Raw genomic sequence first — 18,305 nt, forward strand, 5'->3', positions numbered from 1 at the left:
AGCTGTTCCCCATGCTGTGCCTATTACTCTAGAGCCCTCAATTTGGTTGGCTTATCGGCCTGTCGTTCAATCCACATAATGCATTGCTTGCAACATTGATACCACAGCAGCAACGGCGGCTTAACTGGCCGGACAGCCAGAGACAACCCCGTCCTCGGGAAGTATCCCTCGTCATGAAATACTTCCAGACCAGCCGTAACATATCCTACCAGGAGACCCATAAGACGTATAAAAGCCTGCTATAACTGTGACCTCATCTTTTCGAACATAAGCATTGCAAAGGCGGAATGCCGTTATCAAGCCGTTGTGGTGTATATAATGTATAGCGATCCACAGAGTCGCGCAGTCCTTTTGAAGAAATTCCGCTCGCCTAGATGAAGCCTTCAATAACAGCCTAGCGCTCTGGATGAAAGAATTTTTGTGCATTTATTTGTGCTGTTATGACAACTATGCGACCCAGCCACTACAACGACCTGGTTCTAGTGGAGGCCTGTTGATGTCCAGGATTCCTCGGTATTTCCAAGTCGGGTAAAGATGTGTTGAGCGTGCTGTTTTGGCGGCGCCCATTTTCGATGATCTATAACGACGAGGACCGCAATTAGCGACTAGACTTGTAATTGCACCTGTAGACGATGAGCCTTTATGTTGCTTTTATTTTCAAGGATTGAGATATATATGCTCCTGACAGGAGAGAAGTGCAGTTATCCCATGTGGTGGCTTCCGGATGCCGTTAATAGAGGCCTGAGGTATATATATCGTTGCTGTCTCAGCGTGGATAAATTATACAGCTCATGTTGACAAGCTCGTAGTGTAGGATATTCATATAGTTCGTTCATAGAGTCCACAGTAGAGCCGGGCTGTAGAGTTAAGGAGTTAAGGAGAGAAGAGAAACCTATTTTAGACGCAGAAGATAGACATCTGCAGTGTCATGTAGCGCCATGCAACAATGATCTTCCATGCCGGGCCACAAACAGTGAATAAAAACAGACGTCTTTCTGCATGGTCTTTATTTGCTTTATTCACTTCGTGCAAACCTATTTCCATAAAGAGTGTAATGCAGTACTCAGTATGCTCTGCACTGTGATTATGTACATTAACCTTTCCGGATGTGATAGGGTAGCATTACACTGTGTAGAGGGATGTAGCTGCATATGCCACGCGCCATCCATTCCAGGACACCTACAGTACAGCAGCTAGATGTACGTGGCAGATCCAGACGGAATACAAGTACACGGGTTATACAGAATCAAACCCCAGATACCAATCCAATTCAATAAGAGATCTTCAGAAAACACGTGTATTTTATTGTGTCATATGAGCAAACCGCCAGCTATGCAAGTAAAACCAAATCAAACGCCATGCAATCTAAAAACAAAAGAAAGGAGAGACAAAGAGCGAAACAGATGCGAAGTTAACTCCCCTTCGCCTTCTCCCTCTTCAAATCCAATTCCTCCGGCTTAACCGTACTCAACGCCTTAATCAGCTTGACGCCTGCGTCTGCCGTTTCGCGCTGCGTCCAAGACCAGAACTGCGCTTCTCGTTCTGAGCTGTACAGAATTCCGTGATCGGTTTCTTCCGTGCACACGGATTCACCGCTGCTTCCTTCACCGTCGTCGGTTGTAGAGCTGTAGACGTTTACGCGCTCGTTGAAGCGGACCTTGGGCTTTATGCGGGTGGACCGGGAGGGGGAGGATGAGGATGAGGGGGAGGACCGATCGGAGGCGGCATTGAAAGCTTCGAGGTAGCCTTTGCGGACGCGGAAGCGGTTGGCGGCTTGTAGCCGGAGAGTGCTAGACCAGAGCTTTTCGAGGCCGATGCGGATGGCGAAGTGGGCGGCTAGGTAGGTTTGTTCGGCGATAAGAATTACTAGGAGGAGGTAGGAGAAGCGGACGTTTTGCATGCCGTTACGGTAGAGGTAGACGATGGCTGCTGTGGAGAGAGTGCCGAGCCAGGTGAGGAATTCGAGGCCCTGGAGGGATGGGCCGATGGAGTCTGCGCGGATTGGGGGTGGGCGTTGGCATTCGAGACTTAGTTTGAAGAAGTCACCGCGTAGTTCGAGCCAGTTGTTTAGGAGGAAGCCAAGTGGGACGAGTGGCCATGCTACTCCGAAGAGTGCTAGGTAGCCGAATTGTACGCACATCTCGAGGATGTCGTCGTGTACATTGTACTCATCTGCCTCGGACTCGTTGCGGATCCGGTTCAGGAGCGCGTGCTCGTCGGGAGGATCGATGAGTAGCATATCGGTCATGGTGGAGTGACTGCGGTGACGGTTCGTCTCGGATCGTCTGAGTTTGTATTCGCGCCATTTTTGCAATGCTACGCGCTTGACATACGGAAGAATGATCTCTTCACCAAAGTTGACGACCTGCGCCGTCATGGACAGAGAAATGACTTCCTGCTGGAGTCGGGATGTATCAACACTGATCTCTTCAACAGCGCCTTGCTTGAGACCAGTCATGCGAAGGACGTCCAGATACGGCACAATCTTGGGTCCGAACGGAACGTAGACGAAGGCAGTCAGGATTGTGGGCAGGAAGTCGGTGATGAAGTTCATGACGAACGTTTTCTGTGTCTGGGCAAGGTCGTATTGGTCCTGGGTGCGGTAGTTTTCGTATTCGGTCAATCGCGAGGCGATATGGGTGAGGAAGTTGGTGATGGCGGGCAACGTGAGCGAAAACAGGACGGTCGGCAGGAATTCGAGATACATCTTGAGCGATCCGTGGTAGACTTCCGAAATGAACACTTCCATAGCAAAGGTGATGACAATCAAACTTCCCAAGGCGACAGCTGCCGACGAAGCAAACGGTATAAGGAGCAGCTGTCGAAGGAACTGCTTTCGCGAGGAAAAGACCTTGTTGACCTGGCCTGTGATCGGGTCCGTGACTTCCTTGTCCCAGACGTATTGCTTGCGGTTGACTTTGAGCGTTCCGACGTCTTTGACGTTCCACCGCATACTCAGGTCGAGCTCACGGATCTTCCAAAACTCGACAAAAACAATACACCACAGACAGTTGACAACGGCGAATGTGATGGAATACGGCCCAAAGTAGTACCAGCAAAACACACCCCAAGCAGCCGGGAATACGAGAAAGCACGAGTAGCAGTGGATAAAGGCGAAATAGAAAGCGACCTTTTCTCCGAACAAGGCCCGGATGGCATCCAAGTCCTCCGCAGTCAGTGTAGTGGTGCGACTCCATTTGCGCAAGAGTTCTCCGTTGGCTGGTTGGTCATGTAGCGGGAAAGCAGAAGCGACGTTCTTCCATTTTCCGAATCCCGGCGTTATTCCGGCCCCTCCAAGTGATTTTTGCCAGGACACGGCGTGGTACACCGATCGGAGTTCTTCGGCGGGGGTTTCGGCGTCAGCAATGGTGTGTTCGTCGCCATAGGGGATTTCATTGATGACGCAGTGGAGGAAGTCTTTTATTCTGCTCCGGTCAGCATTCTATGCACCACCAGGGAAAGAGAAGGAAGAAAGTACCTCGACTTGTGGATCATGTTCCCCAGAAGGTCGCGGGGTACCTTGATGCAGACGAGCAACGAGTTTCCGTGGCCATGGCGGACTTGCGTACAGAGACCAGCTTGGTGGAGGTCATCGATGAGTTCTTGGAATTCGCGAATTGCCTGTGTGTACTCTGGGTCGAGTCAGTACCGTGCTGTAGAAAATCCCATATGCGATCGACGTACCGACGTCGTCAAAAACGTAGTGGACAACCCAATCAATGCCGAGGTTGTCGTCCTCGTAGCTATCACGCTTGCCGGAAAAGAACGGCATTGGCCTGTCCAACTGTACGGGAAGAGGCTCTGGAGGATGAAGAAATTTCTGGTCCTGAGTTGTGGGAAGGATGGAGGAGGAAGAGGGTGACGGAGATGAGGCTGAAGGCGGACTGATCGTCCACCGGGGCGCTGAAGTCATTATGCACGGCAAGAGAGCATTTCCTTGCGAAGTTGCTTGTCTTATGTGTCTCGGATTCCGATAGGTTCTTATATATGTACTACTCCATGTATGTGCTATCAAAAGGGGTGTTTCTATAATTATGGCCACTGTCAATCAAGGCATCATCATTGTGTCCAATCAGCGTCCATGGTTCGCGCCAGCTCAGCCCTACAGGGCGTATTTGATGAGCCTCATTTTTCAGGACAAATTTTCAAAACACAACGATTGCGTCGAAATTCGGAGGTATTAAACATTGGCAACACCCAGTTCCTCTTCCCTTGGAAAATTCAACCCCGCAAGAGAGAAAGACTAGAGCTGGACATTGATTATTCATCTGCCAGTTCAGCGCCCCACTCACTAGCCCGGATTCGGAAATCGTTCTCGATAGTTCTAGATAAACCACATGATCCTACACTGTTAGGGGCAGTCACGTACCGCACGCTATCAGAAAGACATAAGACATACAATTCATACATAAGAGAGGGCAACTGGCGAATCAAAGAAATGAAAGCCCCCGTCACCACAAACAGCACCAGCGGACGGATGATCAGCACGACCATGGTTCGCAGGGCAGCCTTGATAAGACGCCTACAAGCAACATACTGGCTCAGTGTTCCTATACGGAGTACGGGACAGGGAAAGTACATACCAGAGGGACATGATGCTGACCGGGCATACTGCACATAATGGCCATTCTACATGCATATATACAGACTCGTATACATTGTGACCGGAAAATATATACAGCGCGGCTTCCTAAAACGGAATCCTGCTGCCTGTGCCAAGAACGCCAAGCCTCTCCTTGCGAGTTGCGTCATGAAGCGGAGATGCTCCGCCAATCAGGACGATCAGTTTCTGCCCTACGGGTGTATGGTACCGGTACAACCGGGGCCGAACCGCTGCAGGCACCACCATTCCGATTACCGTATTAATTACAGGTTTTTTACAGAGCAGCCAGTTGTACTCTCCTCTTTCCTAAGGGCCATCACTACCTATTCTACCCGTGTCGGCTACAACCACAGTCCGCTGTTCGAAACATGGCCCGCCGTCTCCTCCCCAGTCACAGTGCGGCCCTCGGCCTGAGTGTGTTTCTCTTTACATTTGCCTTTCTGCCAACCCTGGTTGTACTCTTGGCGGTGATTGTGTTTTTCGTGTTTTTCTATCCGAGATTACGCAAGTCGGATTGTGAGTATCCTGGACACATAGCTAGCTGGTTTGCATGGCTGATTAGTTCTCTGATAGGAATACCCACGGGTGACAAGAGAATCTCCTCGGAATGAGACCATTGTACTATAAATGCCCATGGCGCTGTTATTCTGATGCCTATCTGTCAATAAACTTTGAATCGGATACCGGATCTTCGGCACTTAGCCCTACTCCTCATAGGGCTGATTTAACCATCACTGCGTACCAATTTCGTCCGTTTTCATCACTACACCCCCGTGCCCCGGAGTAATCACCACCACGGCATTATGGGTTGAAGTCCAATGTCTATGCTATCGAAATGTCCCGCTTCACCCTCTCCTCCCACACTCAACCCGTCGCCTCCGCATCAACCTGGGAGGGCATCCTCACCGGCCTAAACAAGCTGATCGAGAACCCTCCCGGGTCAGCATGGTGGTTGGACATTCGGGATCCCACCGAGGAGGATGTAAACGACGTCGCGGAGGAACTGTCAATTCATCCACTGACGGTGGAGGATATTGTGACCCGCGAACCGAGGGAAAAGGTCGAGGTGTTCCGGAATTATTATCTGATTTCGTTCCAGACGTTGGTGTCGTTCAGTGAGAGGGAGGATGACGTGTATACCGATGGATCCAAGACACCGTCGTCAGCTGTGTTTTATATCCTGGTGTTTACGAATGGAACTGTCACTTTCTCGCCGAGTGGGTGTGGACATGTTCGTCGGGTAAGGGATCGTGTGCGAAGGATCTATGATCCCTCTATCCTGTCCAGTGACTGGATCTGTTACGCTCTCATGTACGCTCCTCTCTCCCATTACATATATACCTGCTAATGAAGTAGCGACGACATTGTCGACTCCTTCGCTCCCTACATGCAATCCGCCTCGCGCGAATCTGAAGCAATAGAAGACCAAGTCTTCATCGCGCGCGTCGACGACGCCAAATCCCTAATCCCCCGCGTCGACACCCTCCGCAAGAAGATCACCCATCTCATCCGCTGTCTAAACGGCAAACTCGACGTCCTCAACGGCTTCGTAAAACGCTGCCAGGCAAAAGACAAACACCCGGTATTCCCAGATGGCGATCTCATCCTGTACCTGGGCGATGTACAAGACCATCTTATCACAACGATGTCGAATCTGTCACATTTTGACGAGATCGTGGGCCGCTCACAAGCAAACTGCCTCGCACAGCTAAGCGCGACGAATCTTCGTCTGAGTCTGAATATTAACGAGGTGATGAGTAAGGTTACGATCTTGGCGACAATCTTTGTGCCATTGCATCTGGTCACGGGCCTTTTTGGGATGAACGTTGAGGTTCCCGGGCAGGAGGATAAGGGGTTGGCGTGGTTTTTTGGGATCGTGGGTGTTTTTGTGGCGTTTATGGTGCTGGCTTGTGGGATGGCGTGGAGGTATAAGCTGTTGTAGAGTACGTGGGCATTCACTGGGTAAAAGCATTCAAGATTCGTTTTCCATCTCAATTTATCTATTCTCTATCCGTTTTCAACTTCCATCTCCTATGGGCTTCTGCACATGGCAAAGAAACGGCCTGGCATTTGTCTGCAGTTGTTCTGGGACATATGAGCCTATTCAACTTATACTGAACGTTCTCGGATCGGGTGAGCCAAGGAGATATCTAAATCTGGTTCGTGTCGGCATATCTGTTCAGAAGCAGACAATTCTCTCTGCATTTACCAAAGAGCCGACAAGAATTCGATAAGAATAGAAGGTATATAAGGTATCAACAACTTGCGTCCAGGTACCCGCATGGCTGGAACACCAGTAGGAAAAAGTAATAGTATGCAGCATTTATCTAACGACCAAGACCAACACACCTCCGCTTATCCTCGTTCCTTGCAATGGCTTTCTTTGTTGGTGTATGGGCATAGACAGATAAGTTTCCACAATTCCCCTACCCAATCGCGAGTATTGTAGGATTCTGTCGGCCAGCATATCAGTCCTTTACATGCTCTATAACCACGCATCTTTCTTTTGCTGCTGATCGCTGACTGCTGAACTGTGGTGTTCCTAGTCATATCACAGAGCTCAACTAGGGTAATGGGACATCCTTCTCATTGGTTCTAGCTAGGTAGCTATCAACGAGTATAATTGACATGAGGAGGGTAGTAAGGAGGCAACGCCGTAGTCATCAACAAAGCAAACTGCATCCCACGTGATAGCCAGTCAACGTGAGCAGGCCACCACAAGTCGAGTGTTCATGTTGAGAATTTCATTAGGTCGGAGGATTATCTACTCTTGAAGCTCTTTCTAGAGCATGGCCATAATCTCAATCCGGGTGTCAACTGGTGTACACCTCTACTCATGTGGGAGATCTCTTCTCTCGGCCCAGAACCTGCTTGCTTTTTAACACTGCAGAAGCTTTACAATTGGTTTCTTGACCGTGGCGCAGATCCAAACAAAAAATGCGTCCTAAATCTGACGCCTCTATTGGTTGCAGACCAAGAATCTCTTTTATAGGAGAGGATCGATTGAACATGAACAACTACTGAACTATGCCATAAAGAAAAATCAGCTGGAACACCTTAAGTCTTACAGTCCATCTTGGACAAGAATCCCGGTGTCAATCGAATTAAGTACAAGCACTGTTTCCAGAGTTACAAACTCCAGAAGGCGTTTTGAATCGGTACCCCTCTACACGAAGCTGCTGGATTGGAAAAACTTGATGCGGCGCACGCTCTTCTCGCCAGGGGTGTTGGTCGAGCGGTAAAGGACGCAAGAGAATTCGCCCTTGACAAGGCGGAACATAACAATAGGACTGCGGTGATGGAGTGCCTTCGCAAGCAAGAATATCGTGCAAGAGGTGATTGATTATCATATTACTTGAAGCTATGTTTCATCCCAATGAGGAAGTTTAGGCGTTGAGAAAAACATTTATTGTAAATTGTGAGCTTGATGAATGTCTGGAGCAATCAAAGAGAAACTATCGTTTTATGATATATCAGTATTCTATCAATTGAGCCCCCGCTATCCCTCATGAGGACTGTCCGAATGAAAACTCAGGAATCTCAATTGTAGACACAGTCCAAGTCTTGCCATCATCACTGGTCGTCATTTCTCCAGTAACTCCTTCACCCTTTGCCACGGTGTTGATGTAGTTAGAGTCGGCGGTATCCAAGATAATCTTGGTGTCGGTCCACGCTATAGGTGCATTAGCCCCGCTACTAACAAAGGAAGTTGAATATTGTTATGTTATAGACTTACAATGGGCACCAACAGTTCCACAGTTGTCTTCAGCACACTCCACAGAGCTGCCCCAGCCCTGGGCTTTGCCGTCACTAGTAGACAGTGTCGAGACTGTCTTGCCATTAACGGAAACAGTCTGGGTGTAGTTTCCGCTGTTGTCGTCGAATTTGTCTGCCATGGCATTTAGTACTCCGGATCAAGTTCTCGTTAACCCCAATTACATACAGTGCATTGTGACCCGATCACTAGCAGAAGCGGTAGAGGCATCTCCCTGCACAGGCATCTGTGTGTTGGCTACAGGAATTATTAGCTCAACGTCTCTCCCTCCCATAACGAGTAGAAGCATTAATGTTGAAAAACGGACCTCCAGTGCTCAACAGGGTGTAGGCGTAAATATTCCAATCATCAGACTGCCAGTTGTCGGCGATGGACTGGACCAAGTCACCGTTCGAGGTGCCCATACCGACCCAAAGAGAGGCATCTCCAGAGGATCCGCTAGGTGCCTTGGGTAGGACGAGGGTGGAAGTTGCCTCCCGGATGAAGGTGTCGTCGGAAACAGGACCGGTGCTAAAAGCAGGGCCCATTGCCGCATTTGCGGAACCGACGGCTAGGGCAGCCATAACGGGGAGTGTCTGAGCAAGAGAAGGCATTGTGATGTTGTAGAAGTTCAAATAGAGCTGGGTTTAAACTGTGATAGGCTATATCGAGGAGTTGTTGAAGTTGTCAAGACTGAGATGGAAAGCACTTTATATACCTCATCTGGTGATTAAGGCCATTATTAAAGTTCAACATCCCCTACTACGGAGATGAATTATATAATACTTACTCAAAACACAAGTGGTATGACTTATATAATACTTCCACTAAGTTAGTGAGAATTTGACCTAGTCATATTGTGGTAGGAGTACTTTAAAACAGCGGGGTAATATATCTACTACACACTAGCCCCACAACCATTTTTAGGCAAATATGTGATCTTCCACGCACGTATTAATTCATTAAGCAAACAAAAACATATAGTTATAGCGGACCCCTATACCTCAATCTCTGGAATTGCACTATAGCAGAACCCCATCACCCCAACGGGCAGGACCCCAACGGCTATTACCGAAACTTCCATAGGATGTCTATTTATCAACTACAATGCCTAATATACCTGATATCTCATTTGAAATGGAAGAACATATTCATTATTCTTCAGCATGCCAATTCCAAGGGGAAGAAATGAAAAAATGCCTTCCGTTGAGGAGTTACTTGTTGGGGTGTTAAACCACACGCCTGCCGGTTCGTAGTTGGGTATGTGACCACCAGCGATATTTTTATTTGCATTTTTGGTTCTTGGTATTTGTAAAATATTCACTCCTACCAAGAGTCCTATGAATATAGAGCAGTCCGGTGCAACAACGTCTCATCTCCAGTAACGTCCCAGCATCTCCCTTACGGTCAGCGGCTGTATGTCCGGAAAGCGTTCGTTCAGTGAGCCGGCCCTGGGTACACTCGAGCTCCCATCAGCAGTGTAGAGCTCAAATATCGACATAAACCATTGGAACGCTTTCTTCGGGAAGTTATCATAAAGAGCTCGATGACCCGGCAATTCAGTGATTTCGAACCGGTTTAATTTCTCAACGCTGTCGTAGTGGATCTCAAATTTCGACCCTGGACATTGTCAGCCTGAATCCATGCATAGTATAAGGATAGGATTGTTCTGCAGACCTTTGAAATCCTCAGCCAGCGCAACGAATTCCTTCCATGTCATTTCATCTCCGATGACTCGGCTTTCCTCTGGCCACTCGCCAAGACTTAATATGGCAAGGACGTACTTCGCCAGATCGAATGTATAGGTAAACGTGACTGGAGTGTTACCGTCGCCGGGGATTCCCGCAACATTGTTGGCGAGATCGACTACGAACACGTTGGGCTTGAGATAGGAGATCATCTCGGGCGGCCCGAAGTAGTCCAGAAAAATACCGTTGACGAAGACGGTCCATTGCAACCCGGATTCCCGGAGAACTTCGGTTGCTTTGAAGTAATCCTTGAGTTGAGGAAGGACTTGGGTGCTCCTATTTTATATCAACATTGATCCTTCTTGCTTCAACAGGATCCTTACTCTTTCGGGTAGCTTATAGCGAAGCCGCTTGGAATAAATCTCTTAACTGATTTTGACTTTGTAGCAGCCTCAATCAAATTCATCTGGCTGCTTGAGAGGGAGCTGTCATTAACTCCGAAAGCGCAAATTATTGTATTGATATCGTTTGCTTCCAAAACAGAGACCAATCGGTCAATGTCGGAGTAGTCGACTGTGAGAAAATGGTCTTCACTCAACGACTGTAATAGAATTAGGCCAATCGTCTACTACACTCATCACTCAATTGAACACTAACCTTTCGTGAAAGAACAAATGTCTTATGTTCCGAGGAATCACTCAATACTTCAAAAATGGTGCGGCCAACGCCCCCGGTCCCTCCTGCAATCGCAACATTGACCATGGTGAAGGCGAAAGAATACTACCAGAGTTACAGAGATAAACGCGGTAATGTGAGCAAGGTTTATTTATTGAACTAGGCACTGGTAGCTGGTGAAAAATCGAACGATATATATATTATGGAAGCGGAGATAAACCTTAACTCCATGTTCCTGTCAGCAACATGCATAAATCACATATATAGCTGCCATGTACGGTAGTAGAAAGTCAATTGATTAAAACTGCGGAGGTATCACGGCTGTCCCCGATTCTTCTGCAACACCTCTGGCATCGCGGCGGATCGACATGGTCCAAAAGACATTCGCTTCCCTGCAGACACCTCCATCATCCCACAACGATATTCTGAACAAAAGAAATTTTTCCGATGCCGCGTACCTTTTACGCTGTATAGATAGCATTAGCTGATAGGCACCCAGTCCAATGAGAATCAACCATCCACATGCATCAAAAGCGGCTGGCTGATCAGGGAGCAGCAACTGGGCGGAATAAAAGGGACAGACAAAAGAGTCTATTGATGCACATATTGCTATTATTATCATTAACATTGGGTTCTATAAATGGCGGGTTTGTAGCTTAAACTTTGGAAGTTGCTGGGGAAGACCTTACAATTTGATATGAAGACCCGTTAATTCAGCCTTCCAGTAGAAACCTGTCCACTGTGACATCTCAACCAGGGATGTGGCATTGATAGATTCTTCTGGAATGCTAGCATAAGCAATGAAGGATAAAGGTAGGATTTACCTGGTGCGAGCTATCTACTGTGTGTCCTGGGGCTGGAGCCCTATATCAAAGAAGACAAAGAGATCAAACGCGATCAACACCAAAGTCGTAACAATTGCAACACTTATTTTATTCTCCTAGTCATCACCAGCCGTAGTAGCTTTCTTTTATTTTACTTTATTTTCTGAAAATATACTCCTTCTGTCCACCTTTTTCATCATGACATGTTCCGCAGCTGAAAAGCGTCAGATCTTCCTCGCATGCAAGGCAATCTTCACAGGTCCTAATGCCTTGCTTCGAAGATCGAAGGCCATACAGAAATGCATCACAGAGCACCAAGCTGCACTCAATACTTCAATCCCCAACTTTGAGGTCAACAGAGTTACAAATATTGTTCAAGTTCTCTTAAAAGAGCAAGTGTTCCAATCAGACATTAAGGCTAAGGCGGAATTTCCTGATCTAGTTACTCCCTCCCCCGCCAAGAAGGCCAAAGGCAATGCCTTTGAAACTGAGACAGCCTGTTCAGCAGCAGAAATACTTGAAAAAAATACAGTTGCTCACGAGAAAGACAGTGAAAGGACACAGGACCCCCCAGTGCCGCTGTCTGCTGAGCTACAAGCCCCTGATGAAGCACAGGTTCAAATTGAGGGAGACACTACTTTATGTAAGCAAATGAGTTTCTGAGATGAGCCTCCATTACTACTCCTCCATTACTAACATTTAGACAGCACCTGGATCTGCGTTAGAGCCGAGATCACCCATGCCTTCTCGCTATCCATCATATTTTCCATACAATGCTCAGCATTCTGTCTTATCAGGCATCCAACAAGCTCTAGAAGAATGCTGTTTTGATTTTACAAAGAAATGGTTACCTTCTGAAGTCGAAAACCACGAATGGGACTGTGCCGCGGCTATGGAGCTCACAGAGTGGACGAAGTTTTTAGCAAAGTGGTCACCACAACTTCCTGATGGATCTTTGCAATTGAGGGGCTCACAGTTAAACACACTCCTATCTACAATTCGCCAAATTCGACATACAGCAGTCCACCGGCTGCCAATCACAGCAAGGAGCGTTAATTTGCTGGTCCTCGCAGCTAAGAGGCTGGCAGAAGCTTTGCAAGATACCTTACGCACATCACAATTAGAGGACCTTTACTTCGACATACAAAACCAGATACAGGCAATGGAGCTGATCAAGAATGCCCTTGAAGATAATCACGCTCACGAGCTTAGAGCCGTGCAGCTCCAACGAGAAGAATTAGACCAGAAAGAGCAGCAGCTCAGAGCCAAAATGATCAACAGCGACAAAGAGAACAAAACTCTCATGGGTATTCTGGTTAAGAAATCAATGGGAAGGATATTTAACGACAGAAAAAGCGCCCTTGGTCATGGTTCAGTTGGGTTTGAGACAGAGCATGACGGAGCAAATAATATCACTAGTCCGGGTTGTCAGCTTCTATGAATAGAACAGACTATGACTCGCTGACCGCGACAGATCTTCAACCAATCGTCATCTAGAGAAACTGGCATTGTATTGCTTGTATATTTTTTGATTCTTTTGTTCTGTCCAGGTAAGCATGACTAATGTACGCGCATCAAGCAGTGTAGTGTAGTGACCAATGTTGCTATAAAGACTTTATACTGATGCTAGTGCGTCACATAGCCATATAAGGTAAGCAGTATACCTTATTTAAACAGCTAAGACATACTGTAGTTTGACCATATACTGTACATCGTAAAGAACACAAAACGCTTGTAAACCAGATAGACCGCGGCAACTCCCATGGAACTAAAATATTTTCGGTCCCATTTCCCATTCCCGTTTTCCCATGGAAGTTCCATGGGGTACCAAGTTCCACCCAATGGGACTAACTATTAGTCCCATTTCCCACTATGACTATGGACGGGAATGGGAATTCCCGTTGGGACTGGTCCCATGGGAAATGTCACGGTCTAAAACCAGAATAGAGGTTCGTCAACAATCACTGAGAATTGCTTGGATTGCTCTTTATTACAATGACATGAGTCCGGCTTGGTGTTGACATTCCAATGCTAGCCTCCCTCGATTGGAACCTCGCACAACTGTTCCGTGGCGCCTTTGCGTAATTGAACAGATGAAGTTTCTGTTCGAGCAACTCCATCCAATAGAAATTGATCTTTGTCATGTCTATGAAAATGTGTGGGCGTGATATTATGCCCAAGCACCGCCGTGGAAAGCCTTGTGTCAGCCTGATTTCTCAATCTTTCCTCTCCTGAATAACTCCAGGATCGATTCCTAAACCGTGACCTTTTTCATGTCTTTCATATTTCTCTTATTGTAGACCTAGATACTCCAACGCAAGAACTCAATAAATACAGTGTATCATGGCAGCCAGGACCCCTCTTTCTCATGCGGATTACATGGTTAGATGGATCTGCGCGTTACCGCTGGAGATGGCTGCTGCGAAAGCCATGCTCGATGAGATCCACGAAGACTTACCTGTTCAACCGAACGACATAATGCTTATATTCTTGGGAGCATTGCGAAACACAATTTCATAGTTGCATGTCTGCCAAGCGGTGAATATGGCATTGCATCTGCCACCACTGTCGCCATGCAGTTATTGTCCAGTCTCCACTCAATTCGCTTTGGTCTGATGGTCGGCATCGGAGGAGGGGTGCCGAATAGGAACTCGGATATTCGACTCGGTGATTTTGTGGTCAGCAAGCCGAATTCACATGGTGGAGTGGTGCAGTATGACTATGGCAAAGCATTGAATGGCGGCGATTTCCAGTGGACAGGCATGCTTAATCGTCCACCTCAGATTCTCTTAACAGCACTCACCAAACTACAAGCAATTCATCTTACAGAAGAGAGCCAAGTTTCATATTTCCTTGCTGAGATCAAGCGCAAAATACCCAAACGAGTTGCCAATTTTGCTCGTCCTGCTCAGACAGACCATTTGTACCTGAGTGATTATAATCACATCAAGATCCACTTCAAGACTTGTGATGACTGTGGTAAAGCTAAAACTGTTTCCCAGTCTTTCCAAAACCATAGTGGTCCTGTTATTCACTATGGGCTGATTGCGTCTGCTAATCAAGTGGTGAAAGACAGTCAACTACGGGATAAGCTTGGTCGTGAACTAGGTGTATATTGCGTGGGGATGGAAGCAGCAGGATTAATGAATGATTACCCATGTCTAGTTGTGTGTGGAATCTGTAATTATGCAGACTCCCACAAAAATAAAGAGTTTCAGGGATATGCAGCGGAGTTGCAGCAGCATATGCCAAAGAGCTTCTTTCGGTGACCTCAGTTGGCCATATTGAAGAAACACAGACTGTGCAGGATAGCATGTCAGACTCTGGTATATTTTCCTAATTCTATTTCCTTTTCTTTATTTGGAATATAACAGTTTTTGTATTAACAAATATATGTGCTTCTAGCGAGTTGGTTTCACGTTCCACTAGACCTCACTGCGGTGCCTGTAATTGAGAATTACTTGGGACGGCAAGACGAGCTACAACGCCTATGGCATCATTTACAGCCAGTAAATTCTCATTCACGAAAGGTAGCCATTCTCCATGGCCTTGGCGGAATAGGAAAGACGCAGCTGGCAATCCGCTTTGCTCGAGATCACAAGAATGATTTTACTGCCATATTTTGGCTGAGCGGCAAAAATCGGGGCACGCTATTGCAATTTTTGATCTCCGTCTTGCCCCGATTACAAGGAAAATCCCATAATATTAAAGTGATTAATGGAGAGGAAGTGGAGCAAAGAGTTAGGCATGTCTTACAATGGCTAGCATTAGAGGGAAACCCACACTGGCTAATTGTTTTTTGATAATATTGATCAGTACTTTCTTAATAGCATTAATGCTTGCGATGGATATGATATCAGTGGATTCTTTCCCACGGCAGACCATGGTTCCATTTTCATCACCTCCCGACTCCAGAGGTTAACTGGTCTTGAAAATCCTTCCCAGTCCACAGACTTGGGTCTAAAGATTCAATTTAGCTATTTTTACAGAGCAGTGGAAACTCTGTCAGTCATATCATAAAGAATACTGAAAGTGATCCAGGTACGTTGTCACTATACATGAGTTTAAGAAGTGATATTAATACATATAGATACCCTTGCCCTTACCAACCGTCTAGATGGGCTGCCACTGGCAATTGTCATCGCAAGGGCATTCTCCATGCAACAGGAACCAGCATCACGGGGTATCTGCAGTATTATGAAGAGTCTTGGTACGACCTATAGTCGCAATCGAGCCCTGGACGTCAGTACCAACAAGGTAACCTGCTCCAAACATGGATGATCTCATATTATGAGATTCAAAAGCGAGACCCAAATGCAGCAGAGATTTTACTCCTACTTGCGCACTTGGATGGCCGAGACATTTGGTATGGGTTAGCAAAAAGTGCTTCTCATAGCTCAAATACCCTAGCCTGGTTTAATAGTATTATATCCTCTGAACTCACTTTTAAAATTAGTATGAAGATTCTCATTGGATTCTCCTTCGTTGAGACTAAGCAGCAGCAAGAGGGAAGCTATGCAATACATCCAGTTATACAGGACTGGTGTCTTCACATTGCTAGCTCAAGAAAAAATACGAATTTAGTTCGATTGAAAGAACTAGCTCTGATACCTGCTAGATATACAGTTCCTGGACAAGATTAGAGAGATAATATGGAGATCCAGCGGCGGCTTATTCCACATGCAAATCATGTACGTTTTAGAGATGTCTCAAGAGAGAATCTTGCGGTATAGGGAGCATTTCATCGTTTAGGGGGGTTTTACTATTACCAGGGTAGTCTGAAGGAGGTAGAGATGTACTGTCGAGCACTGGCAGGTTATGAAAAGGAAATGGGTCCGGATCACATATCCATCCTTGGTACAGTCCATAACCTTGGTCTTCTCTACCCTGACCAGGGCAAGCTGAAGGAGGCAGAGGAAATGTATTACCGAACATTGGCAGGCTATGAAAGCGCACTGGGTCCAGATCACCAGAAGACCCAACGAATTGCAGAGGAATTAAATACATTATTCAAATGTTCAAGACGCCGCAAACGGGAGATGTTGTCTAGGATTTTCCGTCGAAAATAGCCGCTTCATTTCCAGGAATTGATTCAGCATAAAATTCTTTGCGTTAAAGATAGAAAGGAGAAAAATTCATAGCTTTATGGAAAATAACCTATGAATCCATCTATTATTGTATGTATACATAACTAACTATTTAATCTCTATACAAAATGGTTGCCTGTGTCACGGGCTCAGAATGGTAGCTATTAAAGGATTGAATTCCTATCTAGACTATTGTAGCCATTGACAAGAATATCGAAGCTGGGGAGGAAAGAAGAAAGGGAATCTATCTACAGGAGGAAAGGGGTTTTATCTGGGTGGTGTCGCCGCGCTAGTACTCTCTCTGTTTGCTTGCCCAGATACAGCGTTCGTAGATATCAGTTACTAAGGCGGCTTTGAACCATTGAGCCGTCACAGCACCACCACGCTGCGGTGATTGCCATATTATTGGATATAGGCGGCTGCCATGCCCTAATCGCAATAGACATTAGTTTAATAGAATAAATGCATTTCCCATTGAATAATTGACTCTGGCTTTATATCACGGCCAGGAGGCGGAACGCTCGCTTGAGCGGAACGCCCACTTGTGGATTACGTTACTGTTGTTTACACCGTAGCACCTGTTCTGGTACCTCGGAAGATAGGTTAAATATAGGCTAGTCTCTTTATCTAGAATTTAGGGATTCACTTGTACACATTTCAAGCGCACTGTTCTAGGCTAGAGAGTCTCCTGACAAATCCACTGTGGCAATCATTCAAGAGTGCAAAGAATAGAGCACAATAATTGAAACCTGAGAAAGAAATCATTGTCGATCTCATATTTTAGGATAGTATAGTACAGGCTAAAGTCAATCAACACGAGCCACACACCTATCCATCCCCTCTATAGCAGCTCTGCAAGCCTCTTTAGTTTCCTCGGTAGTATCCGAATGACGTTGTACCTCCTCAAACCTCTTTTTCCAGAAGCCTCACCGAGCAATCTAGTACCCCTACTGCGGCTCGCCCTTCCAAAGCCACCCAGACACCTCGTGATCCGCACATTCCCGCCGCTGACAAGCCTCGTAGATCATGGATGGACAAAGAACAAACCAGATGGTAGCAGCGGGCACACGACGGTTAATCGGAGTCTTGGGTTTCTTCCTCTGGAATTCCTCAAGGGCCTTGATTATGCAGGCAAGGGCGCGGAAGGCGTTGGTGCAGAGGTCATGGTTGGTGAAGTGGGCTAGGAGGCCGTTCATGTTTTGCCAGCGGAAAGCGTAAAGATCCTCCGGGGGTTTGTTTTCAGGGATTTCTGATTTTTCAATTAACATTGCAAGAGCACCATGTTTTGATATGCAGGGAATGACATACGGTTCCACCGCTCAGGCAGCATCGGTCCGAAATAAAGACTATCTCGCCATACAGGCTGACCATCGTAATTTCCCTCATCCCGAATAACAATCGTCTCGGGCAAATTTCTTAGTGCTTTGACAAGAGCAATGAAATGCTGCATTGTCTCATGTCGGTAATCCAACTGTGGCACGATGCGAAACATCAACTCCCAGAATTCAGAGAAAAAACTGGCTGTCGACTCTTTTCCTCTTTTGGACCCAGGCGGTGGGAAGGGAGTAGAGCATTGGCCTGGTTCGCTGCTTGGTCCGGAGTGATGGAGGAGGTTTCTGGGAGATATGTTGTTAGTAGGGAGAAGGATGCGTGCTCAGTGTGAGTTGGTTCGTT

General features: G+C 46.7%; 7 protein-coding genes across 7 annotated transcripts; 4 read left to right on the forward strand and 3 right to left on the reverse strand.

The window, feature by feature from the left end:
• Positions 1–1,411: 1,411 nt before the first annotated feature.
• On the reverse strand, positions 1,412–3,913 carry EURHEDRAFT_381906 (anoctamin family protein; the record flags this gene model as incomplete). Its single annotated transcript, XM_040779471.1, has 3 exons — positions 1,412–3,425; positions 3,479–3,632; positions 3,685–3,913. 3 exons carry the CDS (start codon positions 3,911–3,913, stop codon positions 1,412–1,414), a joined length of 2,397 nt encoding a protein of 798 aa, XP_040634178.1.
• EURHEDRAFT_289997 (uncharacterized protein) lies at positions 3,685–4,656 on the forward strand. The gene has a single exon (XM_040778228.1). It carries the CDS (start codon positions 4,004–4,006, stop codon positions 4,619–4,621), a length of 618 nt encoding a protein of 205 aa, XP_040634179.1. The 5' UTR covers positions 3,685–4,003; the 3' UTR covers positions 4,622–4,656.
• Positions 4,657–5,438: 782 nt separating this feature from the next.
• Positions 5,439–6,545, forward strand: EURHEDRAFT_381907 (magnesium transporter CorA family protein; the record flags this gene model as incomplete). The annotated part of the gene is made up of 2 exons (XM_040779472.1): positions 5,439–5,914; positions 5,960–6,545. 2 exons carry the CDS (start codon positions 5,439–5,441, stop codon positions 6,543–6,545), a joined length of 1,062 nt encoding a protein of 353 aa, XP_040634180.1.
• A 1,564-nt stretch (positions 6,546–8,109) lies between these two features.
• EURHEDRAFT_381908 (uncharacterized protein) lies at positions 8,110–8,971 on the reverse strand (the record flags this gene model as incomplete). The annotated part of the gene is made up of 4 exons (XM_040779473.1): positions 8,110–8,276; positions 8,340–8,492; positions 8,547–8,615; positions 8,686–8,971. The coding sequence occupies 4 exons, from the start codon at positions 8,969–8,971 to the stop codon at positions 8,110–8,112; spliced, it is 675 nt and encodes a 224-aa protein (XP_040634181.1).
• Positions 8,972–9,557: 586 nt separating this feature from the next.
• EURHEDRAFT_390308 (nmrA-like family protein) lies at positions 9,558–10,856 on the reverse strand. Its single transcript, XM_040779824.1, has 4 exons — positions 10,703–10,856; positions 10,429–10,646; positions 10,035–10,381; positions 9,558–9,977 (listed from the first exon to the last, which is right to left on the reverse strand). The coding sequence occupies exons 1-4, from the start codon at positions 10,805–10,807 to the stop codon at positions 9,730–9,732; spliced, it is 918 nt and encodes a 305-aa protein (XP_040634182.1). The 5' UTR covers positions 10,808–10,856; the 3' UTR covers positions 9,558–9,729.
• An 886-nt stretch (positions 10,857–11,742) lies between these two features.
• Positions 11,743–12,985, forward strand: EURHEDRAFT_467073 (uncharacterized protein; the record flags this gene model as incomplete). Its single annotated transcript, XM_040785151.1, has 2 exons — positions 11,743–12,187; positions 12,252–12,985. 2 exons carry the CDS (start codon positions 11,743–11,745, stop codon positions 12,983–12,985), a joined length of 1,179 nt encoding a protein of 392 aa, XP_040634183.1.
• Positions 12,986–13,887: 902 nt separating this feature from the next.
• EURHEDRAFT_519107 (purine and uridine phosphorylase) lies at positions 13,888–17,934 on the forward strand (the record flags this gene model as incomplete). The annotated part of the gene is made up of 8 exons (XM_040786747.1): positions 13,888–13,943; positions 13,997–14,724; positions 14,763–14,870; positions 14,950–15,338; positions 15,361–15,537; positions 15,768–16,169; positions 16,278–16,585; positions 17,808–17,934. The coding sequence occupies 8 exons, from the start codon at positions 13,888–13,890 to the stop codon at positions 17,932–17,934; spliced, it is 2,295 nt and encodes a 764-aa protein (XP_040634184.1).
• Positions 17,935–18,305: the final 371 nt, after the last annotated feature.

This window comes from Aspergillus ruber (assembly GCF_000600275.1).
Source record: "Aspergillus ruber CBS 135680 unplaced genomic scaffold scaffold00048, whole genome shotgun sequence".
In the NCBI taxonomy this organism is placed as follows: Eukaryota; Fungi; Ascomycota; class Eurotiomycetes; order Eurotiales; family Aspergillaceae; genus Aspergillus; species Aspergillus ruber.